Source organism: Balaenoptera physalus, assembly GCF_965194825.1.
Source record: "Balaenoptera physalus genome assembly, chromosome: 2".
NCBI lineage: Eukaryota > Metazoa > Chordata > Mammalia > Artiodactyla > Balaenopteridae > Balaenoptera > Balaenoptera physalus.
Window position 1 is genome coordinate 89,781,365 of NC_138883.1, and position 27,974 is coordinate 89,809,338.

The 27,974-nt window shown below is 38.2% G+C and overlaps 1 protein-coding gene across 6 annotated transcripts in view; it reads left to right on the forward strand.

Annotated features, from left to right (window-relative positions):
- The first annotated feature begins 489 nt into the window (after window positions 1–489).
- SPPL2A (signal peptide peptidase like 2A) overlaps window positions 490–27,974 on the forward strand; it is a 53,361-nt gene continuing 25,876 nt past the window's right edge. The window contains exons 1-7 of one of the 6 annotated variants that reach the window (XM_082450119.1): window positions 501–843; window positions 15,812–16,348; window positions 18,049–18,164; window positions 18,854–19,036; window positions 19,463–19,552; window positions 20,038–20,171; window positions 24,097–24,248. In XM_082450119.1, the coding sequence (XP_082306245.1) occupies window positions 16,330–16,348; window positions 18,049–18,164; window positions 18,854–19,036; window positions 19,463–19,552; window positions 20,038–20,171; window positions 24,097–24,248 (694 nt within the window). In that variant the 5' untranslated portion in view covers window positions 501–843; window positions 15,812–16,329. Of the gene's footprint in view, window positions 844–15,811; window positions 16,349–18,044; window positions 18,165–18,853; window positions 19,037–19,462; window positions 19,553–20,037; window positions 20,172–24,096; window positions 24,249–27,974 lie in introns of all 6 variants that reach the window. The other 5 variants (XR_014260640.1, XM_082450121.1, XM_082450118.1 and 2 more) reach the window with 5 other exon arrangements.

Genomic DNA, 27,974 nt, shown 5'->3' on the forward strand with positions numbered 1-27,974 from the left:
CATGTGGGATCTTCTGGGCCCAGGGCTCGAACCCCTGTCCCCTGCATTGGCAGGTGGATTTTTAACCACTGGGCCACCAGGGAAGTCCCAGAGTAGATCTTTGATTTTATTCTAAGTGTGGTTGGGAGTGACATGATCTGATTTACACTTTCAAAAAGATCTCTCCAGGACAGCTGTGTGGATAATGGGCTGTGGGGAGTGGAAACGGAAACCAGTTTGGAGGAGAGAAACAACAGTGGTCTGGGGGTGGTCACTGCGGTTTAGGAGAAGGTGGGCGTTTGGGGGACATACGTGTGAGAGAGCCTAGGACTGCTGATGAGCAGGTGAATTAAGACTCAGAGCATGTAGGTTTTTGGCTCGAGCACCTGGGTGGTTAGTGGGGAACTGAACAGGCGCTCCGCCTCTTCTAGGAAGAAGAAGGCCTTGAAAAAGTCCCTACGCCTGCCCGACCCGGGAACAGTTCAGGTCACGCAGCTGGAAAGAGACACGCCCAGACCCGCTGCCGGTGCCGGCCAGCGCCGGGAACCTGAGAGAGCCCGGCGGGCGGCGCGCGCGGACCCGGACTCCACGTGCCCCGTGGGGGTTTCCGCGGCCTCCGGGCGGGGCCGGAAGAGGAAGTCGGCGCTGCAGTGGCGGCTCCAGCAGCCGCGGCGGCTCCAGCCTAACCCTGCCGGCCGCCCCTGTCCGGCCTAACCACCGAAGCAGCGCCGCGAGAGGACCCGGAGCCCGCCCCCCCTCGCGCCGCGCCGCGCCGCCGGGCGCTCACCAGGCAGTCCGATGGGACTGCAGCACCCGCTGACCCCCGCCGCGGCCGCCCTGCTGTGGGGCTTCCTGCTCCCTCTGGTAAGGGGGACGGGCGGGCTCTCGGGCCTCCCCGGGGCGGGGCCGGGCCCCCCCCCACCGTCCGTCGCCGCCGCCCCCCCGCCCCCCCGTCGCCCCCACCCCGGGCTCCCTGCCGGCCTGCCCTCTCCCGCGCCTACGCGGCCTGCTCTGGTTTTTTGCTTTCATCCCCCTCCCTGTCCCACTACTCCCTTTCCGTCCAGCCCCCATTCCCGTCCTTTGAAGTCCCGGTACCTACCTACCCCCGAGAAAGCTACCTGCCGAGCCCCTAATACGACTCGGACTTCGGTGCTTCTCCTGTATAGTTTTTCACTGTTCCAGGCGTTTTGAATTGACCTCTGAATTTTATTGTCCAGCCTTTCTTACCGCTGCTTAACCCGCACTCCCTCCAACCCCAACCCCGAAAGGAGGAAAAAACGTATACCCGATCCCTGGATGTTTAGCGGTTCAAGGACTGCGCTTTAGTTTAATTGCTCTCATACAGATTTTTTTCTTCCTCCGCTGTAATTTCTGCTTCGCCTTAGGGCTCATTTGATTTCATTCTGGGGCTTTCTGGTAACAGTAATAATTTAAAATAATTTTTTAAAGAACACACCAAAGTGTAATTCTTTTAGTGGGTTTCAGTGGGTTTCAATTCTCTGCCTAGTTTAAAGGGGAGGAGAGCCGGTTAAGTAACAGTAACAAATATGTGTACACAAGTTTGTTTTCGTAATTAGAGAAAAGCAATAATGTCTTAAAATCCAACACCAAGCAGAAGCTTCAGTGAATGGGTGGTAAGGACGCCAGTGTTCAGTGTTTAAGTTTTTGTTTCTTGTAAATTTCACTTAGGGAGTTTCAGGTTGGAAACTTTTATGAGTTTTATACAGAATTGGTATGGTGTATGCCTGTCTAGCTCTTTCCATTAGAATGTGTAACTTCTCTGAAAGAGTATATTTTGCTTACTCTCCAGTTTAAAGGATTACTACCAGTGAATATATTCAATATGAAAGTGTTTTTAACATTTATTGAGAAACCAAACTCAAAGCCTGAAGCGGTTAAGTGCCTTTGTTGTATTCATAACTTTGCTAGGCAGCATTAGGAAGAATGTATCTAAAAATTGCTTGAGGTGGGTCAGGGGGAGGAGTAGGATATAAAGAGAATAGCAAAGTGGCAGTGTTGGTCTGAATCTTTGAGGTGTTGTTTACCTTGTAATCAGACATGTCCAAAAGATAATTCAGGTAGTATGTAAATACACATAAAACTATAACCTAGGTATGAAATTTTTTGAGTGTTTTTGCACTCATTTTCATTTGAACTTCTTAAGCTAATTGTAAGAATATATACATGTGTGTATAAATTCCCACCTGTCCTTTCTCAACACAAGTTAATAATTAACCTAATAATACATCAATTGCTCATAAACTCATATTGAAATTCTTAATAAAAGCTCTGAAGCCTCTCACTAGAAAAATGGAAGCAAAATTTTCATGTAGTTTCAAGTGCTTCACAAGTCTAAAGTTTGTCCGTGTTCTAAATTGTAGCTAGTCTGTCTCCCATATTCTAGATTTTATTCTTTTTATATTGTACATATATATTTGGTCATATTTCACCATGTTAATCTTGAGTTCTGTATTCCCCGCTTGCCGGGTTGTTGTGAGGACTCAGTAACAGTCTTTCACTCCACAAATATTTAGTGTGCTATCTCTTATGTGCCAGGAGCTGTGCTGGTAACTGTGAATACACTGACAAGATGTTTTGAAACTGGGAAGATCTTTTTCAGTGCTAACTAGTATTATTGATTTTCTATTTCTTAGTGATTTCTCAGTGGATTTTTTTCTTCTCCACTCTTTCTTCCTTTAAATTCCTGAAAGGGTCTCTTTCTCATTCCTTTCTTTTTCTGAGGAACTCAAATAAATCTGGTATCCTTTTTCTCAGCAGGAGCTCTCTCTTTCCTTCTCTTTACCAGATACCTAGTTCCTTTCCTCCACTATTTTAAGTTTTTTGTAATTTTAACCATTTTCTCCCTGAAGCCCTTGTTTACTCCTCTTCCCTACTCTTACAGCCCTAGGTGGCCTCTCTGAGTTCATTTGAATGAATGATGCCAGCTTAATCATTTCATTTCTTCTTTCTGGTCTCTGGAAGCTGGCCCTACTGAGCCTCTTTCCCCTTGGTCATGTTAGAAAAGGGTCATCATGGGCTTCCCTGGTGGTGCAGTGGTTAAGAATCCGCCTGCCAATGCAGGGAACAAGGGTTCGAGCCCTGGTCCGGTAATATCCCACATGCCGCGGAGCAGCTAAGCCCGTGCACCACAACTACTGAGCCTGCAGTCTAGAGCCTGTGAGCCACAACTACTGAGCCTGCGTGCTGCAACTACTGAAGCCCGCGCACCTAGAGCCCGTGCTCCACAAAAAGAGAAACTACTGCAATGAGAAGCCCTCACACCGCAACGAAGAGTAGCCCCCACTCGCCCCAAGTAAAGAAAGCCCACGAGCAGCAACAAAGACCCAACGCAGCCAAAAAAAAAAAAAAAGGGTCATCATCCTCACCTAGAAGCAGCATTTAATCTCCAGAAAGTGTCACATCCTTGTAGAAGAGGCAGAGTATTTAACATTGGAAAGCCCCTTCAACATTATGTAGCCTACCCTACTCTGTCCTCATCACATCAGAGTGACCTTACCGTGTATCTTGAACACAAGCTACAGCACATCTGGCTGTTTTAATGACTTCTAAACCCATTAAACATTTAAGTCTAGACATGAAAAGAGTGCCTGGCAGGTAATTTATTCTCTCTTGGCTTTACCATGTTTCCATATCACACTTGTCCTTCCCTAGTCCGACTCCCACCGCTAGCCCCAACTGTTAGACCTTTATTTTAGTGTTATTCGGACCCAGTCACAGGGTTCTGTTTCAAAGAGAATGAGTGAAATTTAGCCTGGATCTGTTTTCTAAAATTGCTTCAAAGTTCTCTGAAGAATCCTGAGTCTTTCTCATAATGTTTTTATAAAAGTTGTATTCATGTTTTCATTACTTCAAAGAATTTGAAGTGTCATGTAGCCACATCTTGAGCTTATGAAAATGAAGTGGTGATCAGAATCCCCAACAGAAAAATCTCTTGCTGAAATCTGCATTCCTTTGGTATACTACACCAACTCAAAGTCTTCTTTAATTCCTTCTCTTCTGCCCTCCTCCCTCAGCCTCCTGGGGAAACTAGTTGTGTTCTGCTACCCAACCTATCAGAGACATGCTGAGCTACTGTACTATGGACTGAATCGTGTCCTCCCAAAATCCATATCTTGAAGCACTAACCCCCAGTATTGATGGTATTTGGAGATGGGGCCTTTGGGAGATATTGATAATTAGGTTTAGATGAGGTCAGAGAGTAGGTCCCTTGTGATGGGATTGGTACCCTTATGAGAAAAGACACCAGACAGAGAGCTTGCTCTCCCTGCCCCCTCCCCCTCTCCCTATCGTATTTTTTTATGGCAGCCCAAGCTGACTAAGATTTTGGTACCGGGAGTGGGGTTCTGTGGTAACAAATACCTAAACATGTGGAAGCAGCTTTGTAACTGGGTAATGGGTAGAGGCTAGAAATATGAACATTAAAGGTGATTCTGGTGAGATCGCAGATGGAAATGAGGAACAGGTTATTGGAAACTAGAGGAAAGGCAATTCTTGTCATAAAATGGTAAAGAACTTGGCTGAACTATGTTCTAGTTTTGTGTGGAAGGAAGAATTGTAAGCAGTGAAATCAAATATTTAGCTGAGGAGATTTCTAAGCAAAGCGTTGGTGGAGCAGCTTGGTTCTTTCTAACTGCTTTTAGTGAAACGCAAAGGAGAGAGAGGAATTGAAGAAGGAATTGTTAAGCTAAAAGGAACCAGAATTTGAAGATTTGGAAAATTCTCAGCCTATCCATGTTGCAAAAAAAAAAAAAAGAGAAAGTTTGTTCTGGAAAGAACACTAAGAGTGTGGCTGAACAATCACTTGATAAGTAGCTTATGGGATTCTGTGAGCAAAAGCACTGCCACTTTTAACTCTGGGGGAAGGAGACAGGATGAAATGAAGAAAGGCTGTTGGACTTTTTGGATCTGACAGGATGGGATGATAGAGCTATTTGGCTGTGAACGTGCATTATTCTTCAAGAAGAGGGAGAAATGACCCACAAAGGTGATTCAGAGATCATCAGGGCTACAACTTCAGTTTCAACAAGCCTTTTGGCCTCCACCAGGAGCCTTGGGGGGTGGTATCCCACAGAGCCAAAGGCTACCCCACAGAGCCATGGGGGTGACACTTCCACCCCAGTGGGCCTAGAAAGTGGGACATAGAGCCAAAAAGGATACTTCTTGAGCCTTAAGATCTATGTCTTACTAGGTTTTGGACTTCCTTGGGTCCCCTCACCCCTTTCTTCCTTCTGATTTCTTCTTTTGGAATGGGAATGTCTATCCTATGCCTGTCCCACCATTATATTTTGGAAGCACATAACTTGTCTGGTTTTACAGGTTCACAGCTGGAGAGGAATCTTACCTCATGAAGAATCTTGCATCTCACCCATATCAGATTTAGATGACATTTAGATGAGCTTTTGGACTTTTTAGAGTTGATGCTGGAATGAATTAAGACTTTTAGGGCTGTGGGATGGAATGAATGTAAATATTTTGCATGTGAGAAGGATATGAATTTTGGGAGCCAGGGGAGAAATGCTGTGGACTGAATTGTGTGCCTCTAAATTCTCATGTTGAAGCCCTAACTCCCAGTGTGATGGTATTTGGAGATTGATTGGGCCTTTGAGGATAATTAGGTTTAGATAAGGTTATCAGGGTGGGACCCTTACAATGGGATTATTGCCTTGCTCTCTTTCTCCCCCCCCCCCCCCACCATGTGAGGACACAGTGAAAAGGTGGCCATCTACAAGCCAGGAAGAAAGCCCTTACCAGAACTGGACCATGCTGGCACCTTGAAACTTCTAGGCTCCAGGCTGTGAAAAATAAATTTCTGTTGTTTAAACCACCTAGTCTGTGGTACATGTCTAAGCCCAAGCTTAGACATGCTGGTTATGTCACATTCCTCCTTTAACTGTCAGATTCTTCACAATCAGAGCTGTCTCTGTGGATTCTGCATTCCATTGTCCAATTTTTAAGTCACTAATTGCTGTGTTATCTCCTTCCCAAAATACAACACCTAAACATACATCTCCTTAGAATCTCAAAATGATCCTGAGAGAAGTTTCAGGAAGATTACAATTTGTCCTAGACCAGATAGAAAGTCATGAAAAAGAGGACTAGAACCCAGAGTTTCTAGACATTTCTTTATACTTTTCCACTAAGTTTTTTTTTGGATCAAAAATAGATCACAAGACTGATTGGATAAATTTGTGAATTTATTTTCATGAAAAAAGTTTTAAAGATAGAAGTCATATTTATAATATATTTAATAATTTGTCTTTGTTAAAAATTTACCTGAAATTGGATCTGTTTACGGAAATCTAGACCATAAAGTCTTCAGGTATGGACTCTTACCCCAAGATACTAAATTTTTTTTCAAAAATTTCATTGCCTTTAGGCCAGAATTTGCCAAATGTTACCATGTCCTATGGTCTTAAATCAACTCTGATTTACCTGCCTGGCCTTTTAGGCATTTGAGTTTATGAATTCTAGTGTAAATCGTAAATTCTATAATAGTTAAATAGTAAGATTACTTAAGGAAAACAAGGGAGAAGGCTGGATCTAGGTAACATAGAATATAAGCCCCATGACGGAGAAGCTACCTGACTCATTCTCTGCTGTCTCCTCTAGCACCTCATAGTTTGCAGAGTATTGAATGAATCAGTGGTTACCTTGTCTCTTCCCTCCACCCTAGTACATCTTAGCCTGTTACATGCCCCCAGATTCTCCAAGTGTAAGGAATGATCCTGGGGATCTACTCTCCCCATGTCCCACAGACTCCTCTGATTCTCTATAAATCCCTGTTTGGTGCCCTAGCTCCCACTGAGCGACTAATTAAGTAATTAAGATTTCACTTCATCTCTGAGGGTCTGAGTCTAGTCAGTTTCAGTGCATGGTTTCCATAAACCTTGAATATTGGAAGTAGGAGTAGAAAGAACATAGATTGTCTTGATTATATAACTTATTAGTGAGGAAAGAGGCGTAGAAAATATAATAGTGAATAGTGAATCAGGAAGTTATTTAGACCTGACTTTGGAACATGTGTCATTCAGACATATAACCCCAATTCTGCCTTTCCTGTAGAGGCTGCTTTCAACTCTTAATGTATTGCTATTGACTTAAAACTCAATCTGTGTAAAGAGAAAGATGTTTGTAAAGGAAAGGATATCTCCTACATTGCTATGATATAAGGGTAATGGGTAGATGACTATTACTCTTTGGCGTTTAGCACTCAGTGATTACATTTTAACTTTTTATCTTCTGGTTTAGAAACAAAGATTTTTTTTTTTAATTGCTAGTTCTCATTTTAAATAAATTCTGTTTATTAGCAAAACTTACCCCAAACCCCCAGCCCTCATATTCGGTATCTAAAGATAGAGGAGTAGTTTAATTTGTAGATTTTATGAAGAAAGATTGCAGGGGGGGTTAATTGGAGAGAGAGTTCATCATATTCACACATTGTCCCTTGAAACCAAAGGATTAAGTATATCTAATGGATAACAATACGAATAATGTGAACCAGGTTTAATTGACAGACTGTGGAGGTGGGTGGGGAAGCTGGGACCCAGTGATACAAATGCTGAAGAGTTTTGAGTGAACTTATGGGTGAAATGGGGGAACTGCTGGCCAGTACATGAACGTTGGCTATACCAGCATACTGCAGGTACAGTGTGACTTTCACCTCTTAAGAAAATTCCTAGGAGAACCCCAGTAATGTCTGGAAATCTGATGAGTTTCACTGCTATTCATGATGAAGTCTATAACCATGTACTCTGCAGACCAACATCAGAGCATCACTTGGAAACTGGTTAGAAATGTATAATCATGGGCTCCTCCTAAGGCCTGCTGGATCAGAATCTGATTTTAACAGAACATTAAATTCAAGAAGCACTGATCTATAATAAAGGGTAAGAAATTGTTGCCCAGATTACCCACCATAATCTCTAAGAAAAAAGAAGAACCATGCTTGACTAATCTGTTAAGGCTTTTAAAGGGAATTAAATATATACATGGGTAAAAGTTAGCATTGTATTAGTCAGAGCTCCATCGTGATCAGGTGAAAATGGGCCAAGATACAGAGTCCTGGCAGACCCAAAGTATGGCGTGGATTCAGGGTAGGGGGTAGTATATTAGATAAATTTTTAGCTAAATAATTTTTATTTTCAAAAGGAATGTGTGAAGACTTAAATTTGGAAAGTAGATCCAGTGCTGGTAGATACCTTTTGAAGGAGAAAGAAGAGTAGAAGGCAAACTAAACCTGTGAAACAAAGTCACAGAAGAATCGAACTGTGCTATTAGCTTGAACAGGAGTAGAAAGGCCTGTTTCCTAGGTTAATATTGGGCTGGTGAGTCAGCATCAGGAGGCCGTTTGAACAGAGGCCAGGAATACAAATGCCCATGCTTGGGACTACCAAGAGACTGGAGTATAAAGCATAGATATAGCCTCAAGAGATAGGGACGTGAAGGTCAGTGCAAGACTGACTCAGTGTAAGTACACTGATGAAATACAGCTCCTTATATATGTCCCATTGTTTAAGGTCTGATTGGTCTGGGAAAATGAGGAAATAGGACACTTGCAAGGATGTGAGTATAGTGTACTCCATTACAGTTGAGGTGTTTTTAGACTTTGAGTAATCATTTGGCACTTATCATACCAAAAATTATTTAGGAGAAAAATGATCAAAAGAATAGGCAACTCTGACATTAAGATAGACTTAAACATTGATTTAAAAAGAAGATGACATGGAATAAGACTGAAGTCAAGTGACCTGGGTAAAATAAATTTGGAAATGTTCACAAACAACAGACATCCGATGAAGTTTTATGGGAGGTAAATTTGAATCAGAAAAACAGGAAGTACTACTTCACACTGTGGGCTGGTAAACTTGCTTCCCTTGCGTGTGAGGATCAAGCAAGATGCGGAATATAAAGACACGGGTGTGAGATTCATGATTTGATGGCCATGAAGAACACTTGATTCCACCGCCAGTGGTTGTAGGAACTGCCATTAAGAGGCAGGATTTGGGGTGAGCAGTAAGGAGCACTTGTCATAGGGAAAGGAATTCCATGAAACTCTAGAGTCCTAGAAGTGGGGGTACTTGGAAGAGTATAAGGAAAGGAGTTAGAGTTTGGGATGTTTAGGGTGTGGGAGGAACTAATTGGGTATTAGAGGAATTTGAGTGGTGGTAGGAGACCCATGCCCAGAATCACAGCAGAGAGGGAGTTAACAGCTAATGCAGAGATATATATGACCAGTATTAAAACTGGAGGGTGATGATTGGGTACTAAGGGGTGCTGGCGGATCTAGCTGCATAAGGGAACTTGAAGTGATAGCAGAGCTGAAAGACCACTGGTCTGGATTTTAGAGAGCTCAATTCTAATCTGGCCCCTGAGACTTCATTTTGATCATTTTGGACCTGTTTGAGCTATGAAATGAAGGGACTAGATTATGTTATCCCTAAATCCCTTCAAGCTCTTGATACTAAGCTTTTTACTAAGAGAATATTTTCATTATTGGTTGAAAATATAAACAGATATTTTTTAAGGGTTGAGTAAAGTCATAGAAGGCCAGACCACAGTTGATTACAGAGGAAAATTCAGATGTCTTGAAGCATGTTTCTAACTTGAAAAATGTAAAGGAAGATATCCTGTCCTTCCACCATAGGGTCTTTGTCAGATGATCTAATACTAACACAGGTAGATCACAAGTCTCACCTGATTTGGTACTTGTAATGTTTGAAGGGACACTGAGCTTCAGGCCTCTGTGCTTCCCAATCTAACTGGCCCACAGTGATGTGGTTTCTACTACAGTTGGCCCTTGAACAACATGGGTTTAAACTGCGCGGGTCCACTTATACTTGGATTTTTTTCGATACATACACTTTGTTTATGATCTACAGTTTGTTGAATTTGTGTGGAATCAAATCTATGGGATTTGAGCATACCTGGATTTTGTTATCTGTCCTGGAACCAGTCTCCCTCAGATCCCGAGGGGTGACTGTGCTCTTGTTCCTGCATAGCTTTTGCTGCTCAAGGTTGGGCCCATAGACCAGCAGCATCAGGATCACCTGGGAGCTTGTTAGACATGCAGAATCCCACATTCCACCCAGGCCAACTGAATCAAAATCTCCGTTTTAATATGATCACTAAGTGATTTGTATGCACGTTAAATCTTGAGAAACACTGCTCCTATAGCTATGGTACTCAAACCTTAACAAGCATCAAAATCTCCATAAGGCCTTGTTAAAAATAAACTTCTCAGAGTTTCTGATTCAGTAGGTCTGGAATAGGGTCCAAGAATTTGCATTTCCAACACCCTAAGAACTACTAAAGCTTTTACTAGAGACTGACTTAAATCACATTCTGTTTGTGATTATCTTTTTCAGGTTTCTTTTTAATCTTCCCAGTAATACTATAATTTCTTGTTTAGTGTTTCTTGGTGGGGGCAGCTTTATTGAGATATAGTTCATATACCATAAAATTCACCCATTTAAAGTGTACAATTCAGTGGCTTTTAGTATATTTACAGATATGTACAACTGTTACTATAGTCAATTTTAAAACATCTACATCACCTCAAAAAGAAACCAAATAGGTAGAGCACAGAGGATTTTTAGGGCAATAAAACTACTTCATATTCCATATGATACTGTAATGGTGGATACATGTCATTACATATTTGTCAAAACCTATAGAATGTAAAACACCAGGAGAGACCCTAAATGTAAACTGTGGACTTTGGGTGGTAATGAATTGTCAGTGTAGGTTCATAGATGGTAACAAATGTTAATAATGGAGGTTGGAGGGAGGCTATGCGTGTGTGTGGTAAGGGAATATGTAGGAACACTGTACTTCATGCTCAGTTTTGCTGTGACCCTAAAGGTGATCTAAAACATAAAGTCCATTTTAAAAAAAGAAAGAAAGAAACCTCATATTCTGTAGCTATCACCCCCATCCCTACATCCTACCAAACCCTAAGCAACCACTAATCATCTTGTATTTCTTCTGCATGGTGCAAGTACTTGGCAAGGTGCTAGATGTATTATTAATAATAATAGTTACCATTTATTAAGAGCTTAATATGGGTAAACATTTGCATCATCTAACTTAATCATCATGACAGCTCTGTGAGGTCTGGACATTTTTTGTCATCTCGAAGCTGAGGAGGGAATCCCCTGGAGGTCCAGTGGTTAGGACTCTGTGCTTTCACTGCCAGGGCCCAGGTTTAATCCCTGGTTGGGGAACTAAGATCCTGCAAGCCTCGAGGCGGGGTCAAAAACAAAAACAAAAAAAATAAGACGTTGACGCTTAAACAGTTTAAATGACTTGTAACATAGCCAATAAATGGTGAAACTGCCATTCTGTCCCAGGTCTCTAGTTCCAGAACATACGATATCTATTGTTGATAAACTGAATTTTCAAAGCTATATAATCTCTATGAGAAATTTTACTAAGATATTAAAATGTAGTGGAAATGCTTAAGTTATTTGGATTTGTTAGCTTGCTCATGAAATTTGCTGCATGTTCCACATCCAATACAAACTATTCTACAATTATGTATGGTTATACTTTCCTCTCTCATAGTAATCTTCCACTAAAATTTGTGTTTTGCCTTAGTAATTCCCATATCAATGAATTTTGCTTATATCAATGATAAATTTTCTACCACTGTGGAAAAGACTGTAATCTGTCTATAGCAATAAATGTTACTCATAGTTGGATATCTTTGTACTTCCTTGTACTTTTAAGCTTTTTAAAAAATCCGTTAGCTTTTGTAATTATAAAAGTAACACTGACTATTATACAGTTGTGTAAAAGGAGGTAGTGTATATGTATCAATATGGAAAATCTAACGTATAAAATTTAAATTTTAGGGCTTAAAGACTTAAATATAAGACATGACACCATAATACTCTTACAAGAGAACGTAGGCAAAACATTCTCTGACATAAATCATACCAGTGTTTTCTTTGGTCAGTCTCCCAGCGCAATAGAAATAAAAGCAAAAATAAACAAATGGGACCTAATCAAACTTACAAGCTTTTGTACAGCAAAGGAAATCATAAACAAAATGAAAAGACAAACCTACAGACTGGGAGAAAGTATTTGCAAATGAGGCAACCCACAAGGGCTTAATTTCCAAAATATTCAAACAGCTCATACAAGTCAACAACAAAAAAACAACCCAATTGAAAAATGGGCAAATGAGCTAAATAGACATTTCTCCAAAAAGACATACAGATGGCCAACAGGCACATGAAAAGATGTTCAACATCGCTAATTATTAGAGGAATGCAAATCAAAACTATAATGAGGTACCACCTCACACCAGTCAGAATGGCCAGCATTAAAAAGACTACAAATAACAAATACTGGAGAGGGTGTGGAGAAAAGGAAAACCTCCTACACTGTTGGTGGGAATGTAAATTGATGCAGCCACTATGGAAAACAGTATGGAGGTTCCTCAAAAAGCTAAAAATAGAGTTGCCATATGATCCTGCAATCCCACTTCTGGGCGTATATCCAGAGAAAACTATAATGCAAGAAGTTACATGCACCCCAGTGTTCATAGTAGCACTATTTACAGTAGCAGAGACATAGAAGCAGCCTAAATGTCCATCAACAGATGAATGGATAAAGAAGATGTGGTACCCATATACGATGGAATACTACTCAGCCATAAAAAAGAATGAAATAATGCCATTTGCAGCAACATGGACGGACCTAGAGATTATCATACTAAGTGAAGTAAGTCAGAAAGAGACAAATGCCATATGATATCACTTATATGTGGAATCTAAAATATGACACGAACTTATCTATGAAACAGAAACAGACTCACAGACATAGAGAACAGACTTGTGGTTGCCAAGGGGGAGGGACGTGGGGGAGGGAAGGATTGGGAGTTTGGGATTAGCAGATGCAAACTATTATATATAGGATGGACTACAAGGTCCTATTGTATAGCACAGGGAACTATATTCAATATCCTGTAATAAACCATAATGGAAAAGAATATATATATGACCGAATCACTTTGCTATACAGTAGAAACTAATATTGTAAATTGATTATACTTCAAAGAAATAAACTTTAAAAAATAAAATTTTAGAAAAGCTACACAGTAGTATATATAGTATGATCCCATATGTGTAAAACAGACAACAATGTATATGTTTGAGATCTGTCTGTCTGTCTGTCTGTCTGTCTGTCTGTCTATCTATCTATCTATCTATCTATCTATCTATCTATCTATCTATCTATCTGTCGGGTTGGCCAAAAGGTTCATTCGGTTTTTCCATAAGATGGCTCTGGTAGGACTTAGTTGTCTTTAACTTCATTCAAAACAATTTTGTTAGATTGTAATGTGACAGCTGTCATATCAGCGTGCATTAAAAAAAAAAATCAAAATTGGTGAATTTTTGTGTAGCCATTATTAAATTGAAGATGGAAGAAAAAAGCAACGTTTTCGGCATATTATGCTTTATTATTTCAAGAAAGGTAAAAATGCAACTGAAACGCAAAAAGAGAGTTGTGCAGTGTATGGAGAAGGTTCTGTGACTGATCGAACATGTCAAAAGTGGTTTGCAAAGTTTCATGCTGGAGATTTCTCACTGGATGATGCTCCATGGTCGGGTAGACCAGTTGAAGTTGATAGCGATCAAACCGAGACATTAATTGAGAACAATCAACGTTATACCGTGCAGGAGATAGCCCACATACTCAAAATATCCAAGTCAAACGTTGAAAATCATTTGCAATAGCTTGGTTATGTTAATCACTTTGAAGTTTGGGTTCCACATAAGTTAAGTGAGAAAAACCTCCTTGACCATATTTCCGCACGCGATTCTCTACTGAAATGTAATGAAGTTTCTATTTTTAAAACAAATTGTAATGGGTGATGAAAAGTGAATGCTGTACAATAATGTGGTATAGATGAGATAGTGGGGCAAGTGAAATGAACCACCACCAACCACACCAAAGGCCGGTCTTCAACCAAAGAAGGTGATGTTGTGTATATGGTGGGATTGGAAAGGAGTCCTCTATGATGAGCTCCTTCCAGAAAACCAAACGATTAATCCCAACAAGTACTGCTCCCAGTTAGACCAACTGAAAGCAGCACTTGATGAAAAGTGTCTGGAATCAGTCAAGAGAAAATGCATAATCTTCCATCAGGGTAATGCAAGACCTCATGTTTCTTTGATGACCAGGCAAAAATTGTACAGCTTGGCTGGGAAGTTCTGATTCATCTGCCATATTCACCAGACATTGCACCTTTGGATTTCCATTTATTTTGGTCTTTACAAAATTCTCTTAATGGAAAACATTTCCATTCCCTGGAAGACTGTAAAAGGCACCTGGAACAGTTCTTTGCTCAAAAATAGAAAAAATTTTGGGAAGAGGGAATTATGAAGTTGCCTGAAAAATGTCAGAAGGTAGTGGAACAAAAGGGTGAATACGTTGTTCAATGAAGTTCTTGGTGAAAATGAAAAATGTGTCTTTTATTTTTACTTAAAAACTGAAGGAACTTTTTGGCCAACCCAATATCTATCTATCTTAAATATTCATTGATAGTATCTGGAAAGACATAAAAGAAGCCCCTAAGGGGTGACTGTGAGAACCAGGATGAGAGGAGAGGGACTTCATACCTTTTTTGTTTTGATTGTTTTTTCCTTTTTAAATTTTCTCCTTCCAATCTTTTTACACCCTCATCTTTGCTTTTGTTTTCCTCTCCTTTTTTTTAATAGCCTGGTCTCTCTCCACATCATTCTTTAAGTTCACATAACAGTACAAATACATATAGGGAGCTCTGCGGGGGGGTCATTTTTATAAAAATAGAAAACACTATAAATATCTTTCTGGAACTTGCTTTTCTCACCATGGACATCTATTTCTACAGGTAGATCTAGTTATTTCTTTTTTTTTAATTTTTTAATTTTTTAATATATTTATTCATTTATTTATTTTTGGCTGTGTTGGGTCTTCATTGCTGCACACTGGCTTTCTCTAGTTGCGGCGAGTGGGGCTACTCTTTGTTGCGGTGCGTGGGCTTCTCATTGCGGTGACTTCTCTTTGCTGTGGAGCATGGACTCTAGGTGCTCAGGCTTCAGTAGTTGTGGCATGCGGGCTCTAGAGCTCAGGCTCAGTAGTTGTGGCGCACGGGCTTAGTTGCTCCGCGGCATGTGGGATATTCCCAGACCAGGGCTCGGACCTGTGTCCCCTGCATTGGGAGGCAGACTCTTAACCACTGTGCCACCTGGGAAGTCCTCTAGTTCTTTCCTTTTAATAGCTGTGTACTATGCATACCATAATGTAATGGATTCTTATCTGTGGAAGATGTTTTTTGTTTTTGCTATAACATATTGCAGTGAATATCCTTGTACATTTATCTTTGTATAATCTTTGTGCATTATGTAATACATCTGTAGGATATGAATCAGAGAATTATAAGTATTAAAAAAGTTTGATTGATATTGCCAATTGTCTATTGTAAATGTTATACCACTTCAGCAGTGTACATTGTTAAAACCCAAATCCTAATTTAAATACAGTTCTCTCTAAAAGGAGCTTAATAGAATGACTGGTTCCAATCTATGGCAGGTAAAGGATAAAGTCAGCCTAAAACAAGGAAGTCCTCAAAGACTAATGGGGTCTTGCCAAAAGGATACAAAGAGCAAGGTGGAAGAGGCTCTATTGGCCAAACTTGGGATAATTTGAACATCAAACGAATAATTGTAATTGCACTACATTGAATTTTAAAAAATCAATTAATCTCTAGTGATAGTAAGCAAAAGGTGGTAGAGAGAGAGAGTAAAGCTCTTTTTTTTTTTAGAAAAGAAGAGTACAAGGGCTTCCGTGGTGGTGCAGTGGTTAAGAATCCGCCTGCCAATGCAGGGGCCCGGGTTTGAGCCCTGGTCCGGGATGATCCCACATGCCGCAGAGCAACTAAGCCCGTGCTCCACAACTACTGAGCCTGTACTCTAGGGCCCGCGTGCCACAACTACTGAGCCTGCGAGCCACAACTACTGAGGACACGTGCCACAACTACTGAGCCTGTGCTCTAGAGCCCGTGTGCCACAACTCCTGAAGCCTACGTGCCTAGAGCCCGTGCTCCGCAACAAGAGAAGCCACTGCAATGAGAAGCCCGCGCACCACAACGAAGAGTAGCCCCCGCTCGCCGCAACTAGAGAAAGCCCGCGCACAGCAATGAAGACCCCAACACAGCCAAAAATAAATAAATAAAATAAATAAATTTATTAAAAAAAAAAGAAGAGTACAAGCTAATAAATGTAGAGGATTGACATTCACCATTTCACAACCCCAAACATAATATGTAAAATTAAATCAGGCATGGAGGCTAAAACACTAGGTGAGAAGTTGCTGAACTGTTCACATTGTGCTACAGATTACTTACTAATCACAAGGGGAAAAAAATATTTAACTTTACACTGGAGAAACCCTGCAGTTACTATGTTAACCAAATAATCAAACTCAGCATTGCTAATGGCGGGACATCCTGATATCATGCGCCATTTTGTTGGGTGCAATAAGAAGTACCCATTTTGTTGGGTGCAATAAGAAGTACCCAATTCACTTACATAGTATTCTTTAAAAAATGTTTAACCTAAGTCTAATCAACCCTTATGATTATCTGTAGAATTACCAGCAATAGTTAGAACTGTAGATGATGTTAGTGTGACCTTACGTAGGTTGTTAGTAACTACTCTGAGTCTCAGAGCCATCATTTATAAAACAGTGACACTGAATCAAGTAAATGTATGACAATAACCTAAATATACTTTGTTGAATTTGTGTAGTTTGTTTACAACCTAAAAATAGTTTGTGTACAGTAAGAATTTAACATATCAGTTTACCTCTCCTGTCAGAATCCATTCATAGCCACCAAGTATATAGCTGAATGAAAACTACATTTCTTTTTTCCAGAAGTAGTTTCCTTATGTAATTTATGTAAATATCTGATGGCATGTTTCAAGAATTCCCTATACTTGCTTAGATCCATAAGCTAATAAAGTCCCAAGTATGCTAGAAAGTTTTCTAATCTCGAATGTTCAAGGGAGATTTCTTGTAGGAGAGCATGGATTAGAGCATTTCTGTACTTCTTAGACATTTAGATTGACTTCTAGGTAATAAACAATTTTATAGATCAAAAATGGTCAAATATCAGCAGTTTCCTGTAGCTCGATCTAATGCATGCTTTAGTGGCAGAGGCTTAGTAGAACAACATCTTTATCTGCCAAACAATTATTTTTCTCCCTTATGTTGTAGAGTAAGATTTTCTCAAAGGAGGAGAGAGGAAGGATCTGGACTGATCCAAGTTTGAAGGGAATTGGGATGTGGAGTGGTATTCTAGTTATCTTAGGCTGTTTCTTCATATCATAGGCTCCACTCCCACTCCCCACCCCCATGTACAATGGATATTCTTTTTAGTCACTTCTTACCTCTTGTCTCTCTTTTCTAGGTAGTGAGAAATGAGGCAAAAGGAAAGAACATTTTTCTATATCTTCTTTTTCCACTCTAAACTCTAGACTGGTCTTTTGGAATAGGCAGTTGCAGGGTCTTGAAAACTTGAGATTTCCAGTTTCTCTGGTTCTCTTCCAAAGATAGAACTTAGAAATAATGATACCTTTTTTTTTTTTGCTCTAGTTACTCGTAGAATATGGAAGGTAATATAGGTTGAGGGACTTCAAGTGCATTTTCTTTTATAGAATATGAACAATGGAATAATAACTCATAAGAGATTGGGAAATAAAGTTTCAGACTGTAAAGGGAGTATTGAACTTATAAAATCATAACAAGATTCCTCCCTGGGATATGGCCCTTATAACAAGGGCCTGTAAGAAAGTGACTTACCTTCCTTAAAGAATGTGTTCTGGGCAACCATGTACAGTTTTACCATTTCCTCAAACAAGAAGAAATCAATTTATTGGAGGACCTTCCCCCTTAAGGAAATGTGGTCAAACCTGTATATAAATAGCTTTATTAAAATCCTTAGTTCTTGGCAAGCCGAATTATTGCCACCGTGAAAATTATTGTTTGTGTCCTAGACAGCTGCTCAGGAAGCAATCCTGCATGCATCTGGAAATGACATGCCTTCACCATCTAAGGACTACTGCATGCTATATAACCCTTATTGGACAGCTCTTCCAAGTACCCTAGAAAATGCAGTAAGTAAATCACAGCTTCTATTTATTTATAAACATAAAAATATTGAATGGTAAGAATGAGTGATTATTATGTTTTAGCATGTAAACTAGTTATATTATGATTAATAAATATTTATTGCTTTTGCTTAAGTATTTCTCTCTGTGAGAAAAGCAAGTTAGAGAATTTAAAAATACTTGCCTCAAAGCCTGATTGTCATCAAATATTTCTAATTTAAAAGAACCTTGGGACTTCCCTGGTGGCACAGTGGTTAAGAATCCACCTGCCAATGCAGAGGACACGGGTTCGAGCCCTGGTCTGGGAAGATCCCGCATGCCACGGAGCACCTAAGCCTGTGCTCCACAACTACTGAGGCTGCGCTCTAGAGCCCGCGAGCCACGTGAGCCACAACTACTGAGCCCACGTGCCACAACTACTGAAGCCCGCGTGACTAGAGCCCGTGCTCCGCAACAAGAGAAGCCACCATAATGAGAAGCCCACGCACCGCAATGAAGAGTAGCCCCCGCTCACCACAACTAGAGAAAGCCCGCTTGCAGCAATGAAGACCCAACACAGCCAAAAATAAATAAATAAATAAAATTAAAAAAAAAAAAAAAGAACCTTGTATTAAACCAATGTTGACACTTTGCCATTGAATGCTTTTAGGGGGAAATATGATATTTATAATATTAAAGACATTTCTTCTTTCCAGACTTCCATTAGTTTGATGAATCTGACTACCACACCACTGTGCAACCTTTCTGATATTCCTCCTGATGGAATAAAGAACAAAGCAGTTGTGGTACAGTGGGGAACCTGCCATTTTCTTGAAAAAGCCAGAATTGCACAAACAGGAGGTGCTGAAGCATTGTTGGTTGCCAATAACAGTGTCCTCGTAAGTTATAAAACTATAATAACTTCTTTTGAGTTCATGATATCAAATTTCACAGGAATTGAACTATCTTCTTTGTGTGTGGTGTAGGGGCTGAGTTTTGAATAATCTGATGGTAGGATTCTTTTTAAATAAACATTCTGGTTATGATAGGTGTTTAATTGGAAAATTTTGTTTCTTTTCCATTCCTAAAGTAGACAAGACTATGTTAGGAATGTGTGTGTGTGTTATGTGTGTGTAAAGTATCAGTTTAAGTTTATGCTAAAAGGATTCCAGTTTGAGAACTCTTACTATAACATTAAGAACACATGAAACTTCGTTTTATAACTTTAAAAAGATGTAATGTTTGTATTTAATGAATAACTTGTATTTTATTCTGTAAATACACTAGTAGTTCATAAGTCTTCACAGTATGTTTTTTTCTTTTAGTTTCCTCCCTCAGGGAACAAATCTGAATTTCATGATGTGAAAATACTGATTGCATTTATAAACCACAAAGACTTTAAAGATATGAAGCAGGTAAATTAGTAATTATATATTAGATAAAGTTTATAAATAGTACAACTTTTTACTTTTAACCATGATATTTAACTTAAATTATTATATATGTTCCATTTGCTAACAAGAAGTTATAAAGGCCTATCAAGTTTTTATTTGGAAAGTATTCACCCCCCATTGAGCACAAGGTGTTTCAGAGTCCTGACTTTAGAAGGGATATTTCTTTACTTTGACCTCTTTAAAAATCTTTGTGTTGTATCATTTAACTTTAAATCCTTGAACAAAATGTGATTGTGTAGAACATTGCACTTTCAAGATTTAATAAACCAAAGCATAGCCTCATAATTTTGACAAGAGACTATATATCATGTTGTCAAAACAGTTCTATTATTCTTGGCTATCTTATGTATAGTGTCCATTCCAGAATGAAATTGGAATATTGCTGCCATATGCTATAGTAAAAAGAAAACTAATTCCAGTGTATTAACTGTTATTTTGCCTTTCAGACTCTCGGAGATAACATTACTGTGAAAATGTATTCTCCATCGTGGCCTAACTTTGACTATACTATGGTGGTTATTTTTGTAATTGCTGTGTTCACTGTGGCATTAGGAGGATACTGGAGTGGACTAATTGAATTGTAAGCTTAATTAAACTTCATTGTTTTTAAGATAAATGGTTAAAAATTGTTTGTTAATCATTTTATCGTGTAACAACACTTAAAGTTCTGCTTGTTCTTAGAATATAGTGCTGACGATTAGATTGCAGGTTTGTCCTCATACAGGTCTTTAACTTTTCACTGAGAAGAAGGGAGTCATAGGTTCCTCTTGTTCTTCTGCTGGCAGGGAAGCATTGAAATTTCACCAAAGACTCTTAAATTAAAATGTTTAATTACCTCTCCCAGAAAAGGTGGAGATAGTTAACATTCTAATGTGCCTATTTATTTAGACTGGAAGAAAATAAACAGAGAAGGTGGGAAGTTTTTCAGCTCCTCCTGAGTTGAGTCATTACAATGTGACCTCATCATTCTATTTAATGCTTTAGGAATTCTAAGGATATTAATTAAACATGTCCATATTTTAATTTAAATACAGAAATGCCAAATGTATGTGAAATTTAGATTTCTCTATTTAATAACAACCTAGGCCCAGTCTTCTTACAGTTACGTACCTTTGGCTATAGACTAAAACAAGCAATGTAGTTTATTTTTTTAAAGATTTATTTATTATTTATTTATTTAATTTATTTTTGGCTGCATCGGGTCTTAGTTGTGGTACGCGGGATCTTCGTTGAGCCATGCGGGATCTCTTGTTGGGGCACAGGCTTCTCTCTAGTTGTGGCTCACAGGCTCCAGAGCACATGGGCTCTGTAGTTTGCGGCATGCGGGCTCTAGTTGTGGTGCGTGAGCTCAGTAGTTGTGGCACACAGGCTTAGTTGCCCCGCGGCATTTGGGATCTTAGTTCCCTGACCAGGGATCGAACCCGCATTCCCTGCATTATAGGGCAGATTCTTTACCACTGGACCACCAGGAAAGTCCCAGCAATGTAGTTTAGAAGGATCAGTTCATATTTATAACTCTGAGTAAAAAATTGTGCTCGGAGCATATTATTTTATGCATAAAGGACGATATATTCACTTATGAATTGATCTATAGATTCCATTAAAAAGGGCTTACTTGATGCTAGCCGAAGCTAATAAGCTTATTTGCAATTTCTTAAAGTACTAAAATTTGATTGACTTTCATCAAGAGAGAAGTCTAGGGTTTAACAAGTATAGATTTCTAGAGTATTGAGCTTAAAATATTTTACGTATTTGGAAAACACATTTCAGCATGTATTAGTCACATGATTTCACATGAGTAAGCATTATTTTTCTTCATTATTAATCTTTATAAAGCATAGTATGTAAGATCTCCAAAATCATTTTCTAGATTATATGGTGAAACTTTATAAATAATTTCCCAAAAGCTACTGATTCATTGAAAATGTTTTTCCATTTAATATACATCTTCACTATACTTACATTATTATGTAAATTGTTTCTTCTCTAGAGTAGTGCTTCTCAAACTGTAATGTGCATACAAACTGTCTTGAGAGCTCATTAAAATTTTTAAAAATTCAGATTTAGTAGGCTTGGGATGCATGCTGAGACTCTGCATTTTTGACAAACTGGCCCATGGACCACACTTTGAGTTAACAAGGCAAGCTTCATATACATGTCAGGGCAGGTTCCTCCTCAAGAAAATTGGAGGTCGGAGAGCAGCACGTATAAGTTGTTTTATTCATAAAACATGATGGGCAAAAACAAAGAATGTGTTGCCTTCAGTAGCCAGGTTGGGAGAGGAGATGTCCTTTACCTGCAGGATTATGGATTTTGAAATTGAGGAGGCTGATTCTAAGAGCAGGATAAAGATAGAAAGAACTAAGTGTGTTTTGGTGGTGGTGGGGTGACAGTATAGAGAAAGAGAGTATGAATCAGTAATAAAATGGAGAAAGTTTCTTAAAAAGTAGAATTATTGAGGACATAAGGACTGTTCGCAACAACATGGCTGGATTTTGATGGCATTATGCTAAGTGAAATAAGTCAGACAAAGAAATACCAAATGATCTCATTTATGTGTGGAATCTTAAAAAAAAAAAAAAAGAACTCATAGAGCAGAGAACAGATTGGTGGTTACCAGAGGTGGGGAGGTGGGGAGGGGGCAAAATGGGTGAAGGTGCTTAAAAGGTACAAACATCCAGTTATAAAATAAATAAGTCCTGGGGATGTAATGTACAGCATGGTGACTATAGTTAATAATACTGTACTGCATATTTGAAAGTTACTAAGAAAGTAGTTCTTAAAAGTTCTCATCACAAGAAAAAAAAATGTTTTAACTGTGTGGTGATGGATGTGAACTAGACTTATTGTGGTGATCATTTTGCAATGTATACAAATATCAAATCGTGTCATACATCTGAAACTAATATGATGTTATGTCAATTATATCTTAATTTAAAAAATAACACAAGGACTGTTATTTAGCAAGTAAAGAGAGTTAGACTGAAAGAAAAGGGAAAAGAGAATAAGGCTTAGGGAATGGAAAATTTATCAGAACAGGATCTCATAACCCAGAATTACCCTGCCAAATGAAAGAGGTACTTTTTGCAAAAGGGAAAAATGCCTTGATTCTGTATAAAGACTTTTCAGTAGAGAGTTAAAGTCTATTATAATGAGTCCTTCTTATAACTGGTTCTCATCATAAACTCAAGATGGCAGGAAAGAAAGCTTAGCTTCCCATTGCATGTGACTCTTGAGCTGATTTAAGAGTACAATTTTTTAAAAAGATGAATTGTATTATTTTAACATGATATAAATCTAGTATATGTTTTCCTTCAAGAAATTGCCTGGTGCTTTTTAGTACACTGAATATGAATATATGACTCTTTGATTATTATGGCTTATATATGTTCTGTGATAGAAATGTCTTTAAATGAATCTGTTTGCAATGATAGATACCAAAGGTTGGCATGTTTTCCCACTCAGATACTACTTTCATTGAAACTTTTGTTAATACCCTGTCATCCAGCTCTACAGTTTCAGGGAGGTACTGTGTGTCTCTCCTCAAACCCTCTCCCAGCTCTTTTCCCAGGCAGCCTCCCTAGAGTCACAGATGCCTAGAATAGTAACCATCCCAATCCACAGTTTTCTAATAAGAAAGTGGCATGTTGGTAAATAAGCAGTTTGGCAAATGTACAGTTTCATAGAAATAAATCTTTTTTTAACCTAAAGTTTGTATTGAGCCCGGACCTGATGAAAAGGGTCAGGATATACGAAAAGGGAACAGAATTTAGTAGACCAGAGTTGAAGGAACTGGAGCTGGAAAAGTACGTAATGGGTTCCATATAACTGGGAAGAGACAATTAGGTGACAGAACAGAGACTGACTGCTCAACAGAAGAAGCTTGTGACCCTTTCCTCTTCAACTCCTGTGTCTGCCTTTTATTAGCTGTGTGACCCAGCAAGGTTGTTGGGAGAATTAGAAACTATTTTGCTATCTTATATCAAGGTAGGACAAAGCTATGTCTTGAACTCCTTTTGAATCCTTCATAATATGTCAGTGAGCACTGAACAGACATATAGAAAATACTGAGTTGACTGAGAGAAGAATTTAGTGTTTTACATTGAAGAGAAGCTAATTTTAAAAGTACTTTCCTATCTGCAAGTTGGTAATATTAAGTGTATAAAAAGAATTGGTTATCATTTGAAACTTATTATGTCAATGTAGTTTCCAAATTAGATAATATAAACATTAATTTGTTTATGTAATAAATGTCATCTGTTTCAACAATTATGCCTCCAGAAAAAAATTTTATTTCAAAAGTTAGTGGTTAATAACAGATCAACTCTTGAGGGTAGAATTATAGGGAGTTTTTACTTTCTAGATTAAATATTTCTTTTTGGTGTGTAATTTTTAAGTATATTACTTTGTAATCAGAAACAAATCTAAGTTGGTATTAGAGATAGATTTTTAAAATAGCTATACTTGGCAGAGATTTGCTGAAGTTCCTGTTTATGTTTATGCAGGGAAAGCATGAAGGCAGTGACAAACACTGAAGATAGAGAAATGAGGAAAAAGAAGGAAGAATATTTTACTTTTAGTCCTCTAACAGTTGTAATATTTGTGGTCATCTGCTGTATTATGATGGTCTTACTTTATTTCTTCTACAAATGGTTGGGTAAGAAATCATATTTTATATTTGCTACTTTTAGCATACATCTTTTTATTTACTTTGCCAGATTCATCTTTTCCTTTAAGGCATTCTACCTGGAGAACTTAAGTGAATAGTTAAAGAGTGATATGAACTTTTTAAACTGTCAGAAGTGTTAGGCCCCTATTACTTTGGGATAAGAAAAAAATATTCCAATTAAAAAAATACTGTGTCCGGTGTGGGGGTAGTGGTGGGATGAACTGGGAGGTTGGGATTGACATGTATACACTACTATGTATAAAATAGATGACTAATAAGAACCTGCTGTATAGCACAGGGAACTCTACTTCACTTTGCTGTGCAGTAGAAACTAACACAACATTTTAAAACAACTATACCCCAATAAAAAATTTTTTAAAAAGAAAAGAAAAAAAATTTTTAAATAGTAAAAATTAACAAATAGTGTGTCCTACAGATGTAGAGAACAAACGTATGGACATCAAGGTGGGAAGGGAGGATGGGATGAATTGGGAGATTGGGATTGACATATATGCACTAATATGTATAAAATAGATAACTAGTAAGAACCTGCTGTATAGCACAGGGAACTCTACTTCACTTTGCTGTGCAGTAGAAACTAACACAACATTTTAAAACAACTATACCCCAATAAAAAAATTTTAAAAAAAGAAAAGAAAAAAATTTTAAAAATAGTGAAAATTTAAAAATAGTGTGTCCTACAGATGTAGAGAACAAACGTATGGACACCAAGGTGGGAAGGGAGGATGGGGTGAATTGGGAGATTGGGATTGACATATATGCACTAGTATGTATAAAATAGATGACTAATAAGAACCTGCTGTATAGCACAGGGAGGTCTACCTCACTTTGCTGTACAGTAGAAACTAACACAACATTTTAAAACAACTATACCCCAATAAAAATTTTTTTAAAAAAGAAAACAATTTTTAAATAGTAAAAATTAAAAAGTAGTGTGTCCTACAGATGTAGAGCACAAACGTATGGACACCAAGGTGGGAAGGGAGGATGGGATGAATTGGGAGATTGGGATTGACATATATACACTAATATGTATAAAATAGATAACTAATGAGAACCTACTGTATAGCACAGAGAACTCTACTAATGCTCTGTGGTGACCTAGATAGGAAAGAAATCCAAAAAAGAGGGGATGTATGTAGCCGATTCACTTCACTGTACAGCAGAAGCTAGCACAACATTGTAAAGCAACTATACCCCAATTTAAAAAAAAAAAAAAAGGAAAAAAATATACTGTGTCTTGAAATAAGAACACTTCTTCATGGATGACTTGAAAGAATGGCTATGGCCCCTAAGTTTCCCTCTCTGCAGTTAAAGCATAATAGGCCAGTATCTAAGCAGCAGACTAAGGATTTCTTGGTGGCTATACATAGTTATATGAAATAGAAGATTATTCAAATTACGAATTTATTGCTTGTGCTTACCCCCAAAGTGTGGTTTGTTCTTTTTGTCATTTTGCAAACCAAGATGTTGTATTGCTCCAATTTTGTTTTACTTATATAAACATTTAAGATCATACTACATCTAAAAACACACAGGTACTTGCCTGTGGTCTAGAGAATAAATTATACTTTTTCCTTTAAAAAGGTAGGATAATGGCTTGCCCATCCCCTGGCCAGTCTTCTTAGTGGTCTGATAGGATGGAAATTTGCTATTTGTGGCCTACATATAGCAAAAAGAGGAGGGAGCCCAGGGAAAAAGAGAGTGTGCCTGATGAGAATTTAAAACCTTTGTAAAAACCACCACAGGCTACAATGCTTATTTAGAGAATATTAGTATAAGTTTCTGGACTAGAAAACTGAGGCCCCAAGGTTAGTTTCAGCTTATTGTTCAATTTCTCCTGTCCTATGGCAGCAGTTTTAAAACTATACTTAGGACATATATTTCCAATTAGAAAACTTTTTCTTTGAATATCACTCATATTTCAATATGTTGCTGGGAGAGTGGATACCAGGGTGATATTTGTATTAGGTCGTCATTGTACAGCTAATTTTTCTGATTTAATTCTCAGCTTTCAATTGTTTGTGTCTGACCCTCAGTTGATATATATAGTGGTCTATGACAGAAAAAAGAGATTTTTCTACCTTACCCTAAAGCATGTGTGCATTTTTGGTAAGGAATGTCCTTAAACTCATCCTTATTTAAAAAGTTAACCCTGCTTATAACTGTAATTTTCAATGTAGGAGGAAGATCAATTAACCTCATGGTTATCCTAGGACATGGGATTTAATTATGACTCTGACAAGGGTGTGTGATATTGCAAGATTTAATATACTTTCAAATGGTTTGTTATGGCTAAAATTGCTGCCATTTCTTAATATGTTCAATGTACTAAATTGCTAAGGTTCTCCTTACCATTTTATGTTGTCATACTCAAGAAAGTAACTAAAGATAGTTATATTAACCAAATTCTTTCTCATGTCAAATCATTTTCTTAGGTATAGTATGACATTGAATGCGACACCTTAAAACTCTCTTAGGGCCTCCAGAGCATGATTTCCACCAGAGTTTTAAATGTTGGGTTGGAGACCTTTGGTGGATGACTAACCAAACTCAACTTGGCAATCTTTGACTGTCAATCTTACTACTCAGATTACCATATATATCCAATAATAACAATAACGAATAATAAGGAAACGAAAAAATAATTTGTCCAAGATCACCAATTAGAAAGTGTCTATCCCTTATTTACTGTCTCTAGTTTACTCTCTTTTCTCACATACAAAACAGAGTTATAGTTTTCTGAAATCTAGTGGAATTTTCAAAATTCAGTTAAAATTTGTATTTCCATTGTGAAATTTTGAGAAAGTTCAGAAAATGAACACTTTTAGAGTACAATAATTTCTCCCCCTTTTTAACAATAGTGAGATCAAATGTTTTTAATTTTAAATAATTCTCAAATAAGTATAGCTAATATAAAAAAAATTTGTGAATTTTAACTACCTTAGTATGGTATCTAGACAAAGAGGTTTGTTTAAGTGGATTTAGTTTTACCACATATAAAGTTGTTAGAGATAAATTCTACCATAGGAAAATATAGACATCATGATTAACGTCTAAGGTAGGTGTCAGTTCTCATCCTTAAGCTGCAATTTAAAAAGCATTTATAATGTTTTATTAATTGCTCCATTCGTTACATTTAAATTAAATACTCACAAATGTCTACAACTCACTTTATAGACGTCTTTAACAAACATGTGAGTTTGAATCATTGAATGATAGAAAATGCAGAGCCACTGACATAAATCGTAGCAATATTTTCTTAAATCAGTCTCCGAGCGCAAAAGAAATAAAAGCAAAAATAAACAAATGGGACCTAATCAAACTTACAAGCTTTTGCACAGCAAAGGAAACCATAAACAAAATGAAAAGACAACCTATGGACTGGGAGAAAATATTTGCAAAAGATGCAACCAACAAGGGGTTAATATCCAAAATACACAAACAGCTCATACAACTCAATATCAAAAAAACAGACAACCCCATCCAAAAATGGGCAGAAGACCTAAATAGACATTTCTCCAAAGAAGACATACAGATGGTCAATAGGCACTTGAGAAGATGCTCAACATCGCTAATTATTAGAAAAATGCAAATCAAAACTACAATGAGGTTTCATCTCACACCTGTCAGAGTGGCCATCTTCAAAAAGTCTACAAATAAATGTTGGAGAGGGTGTGGAGAAAAGGAAAC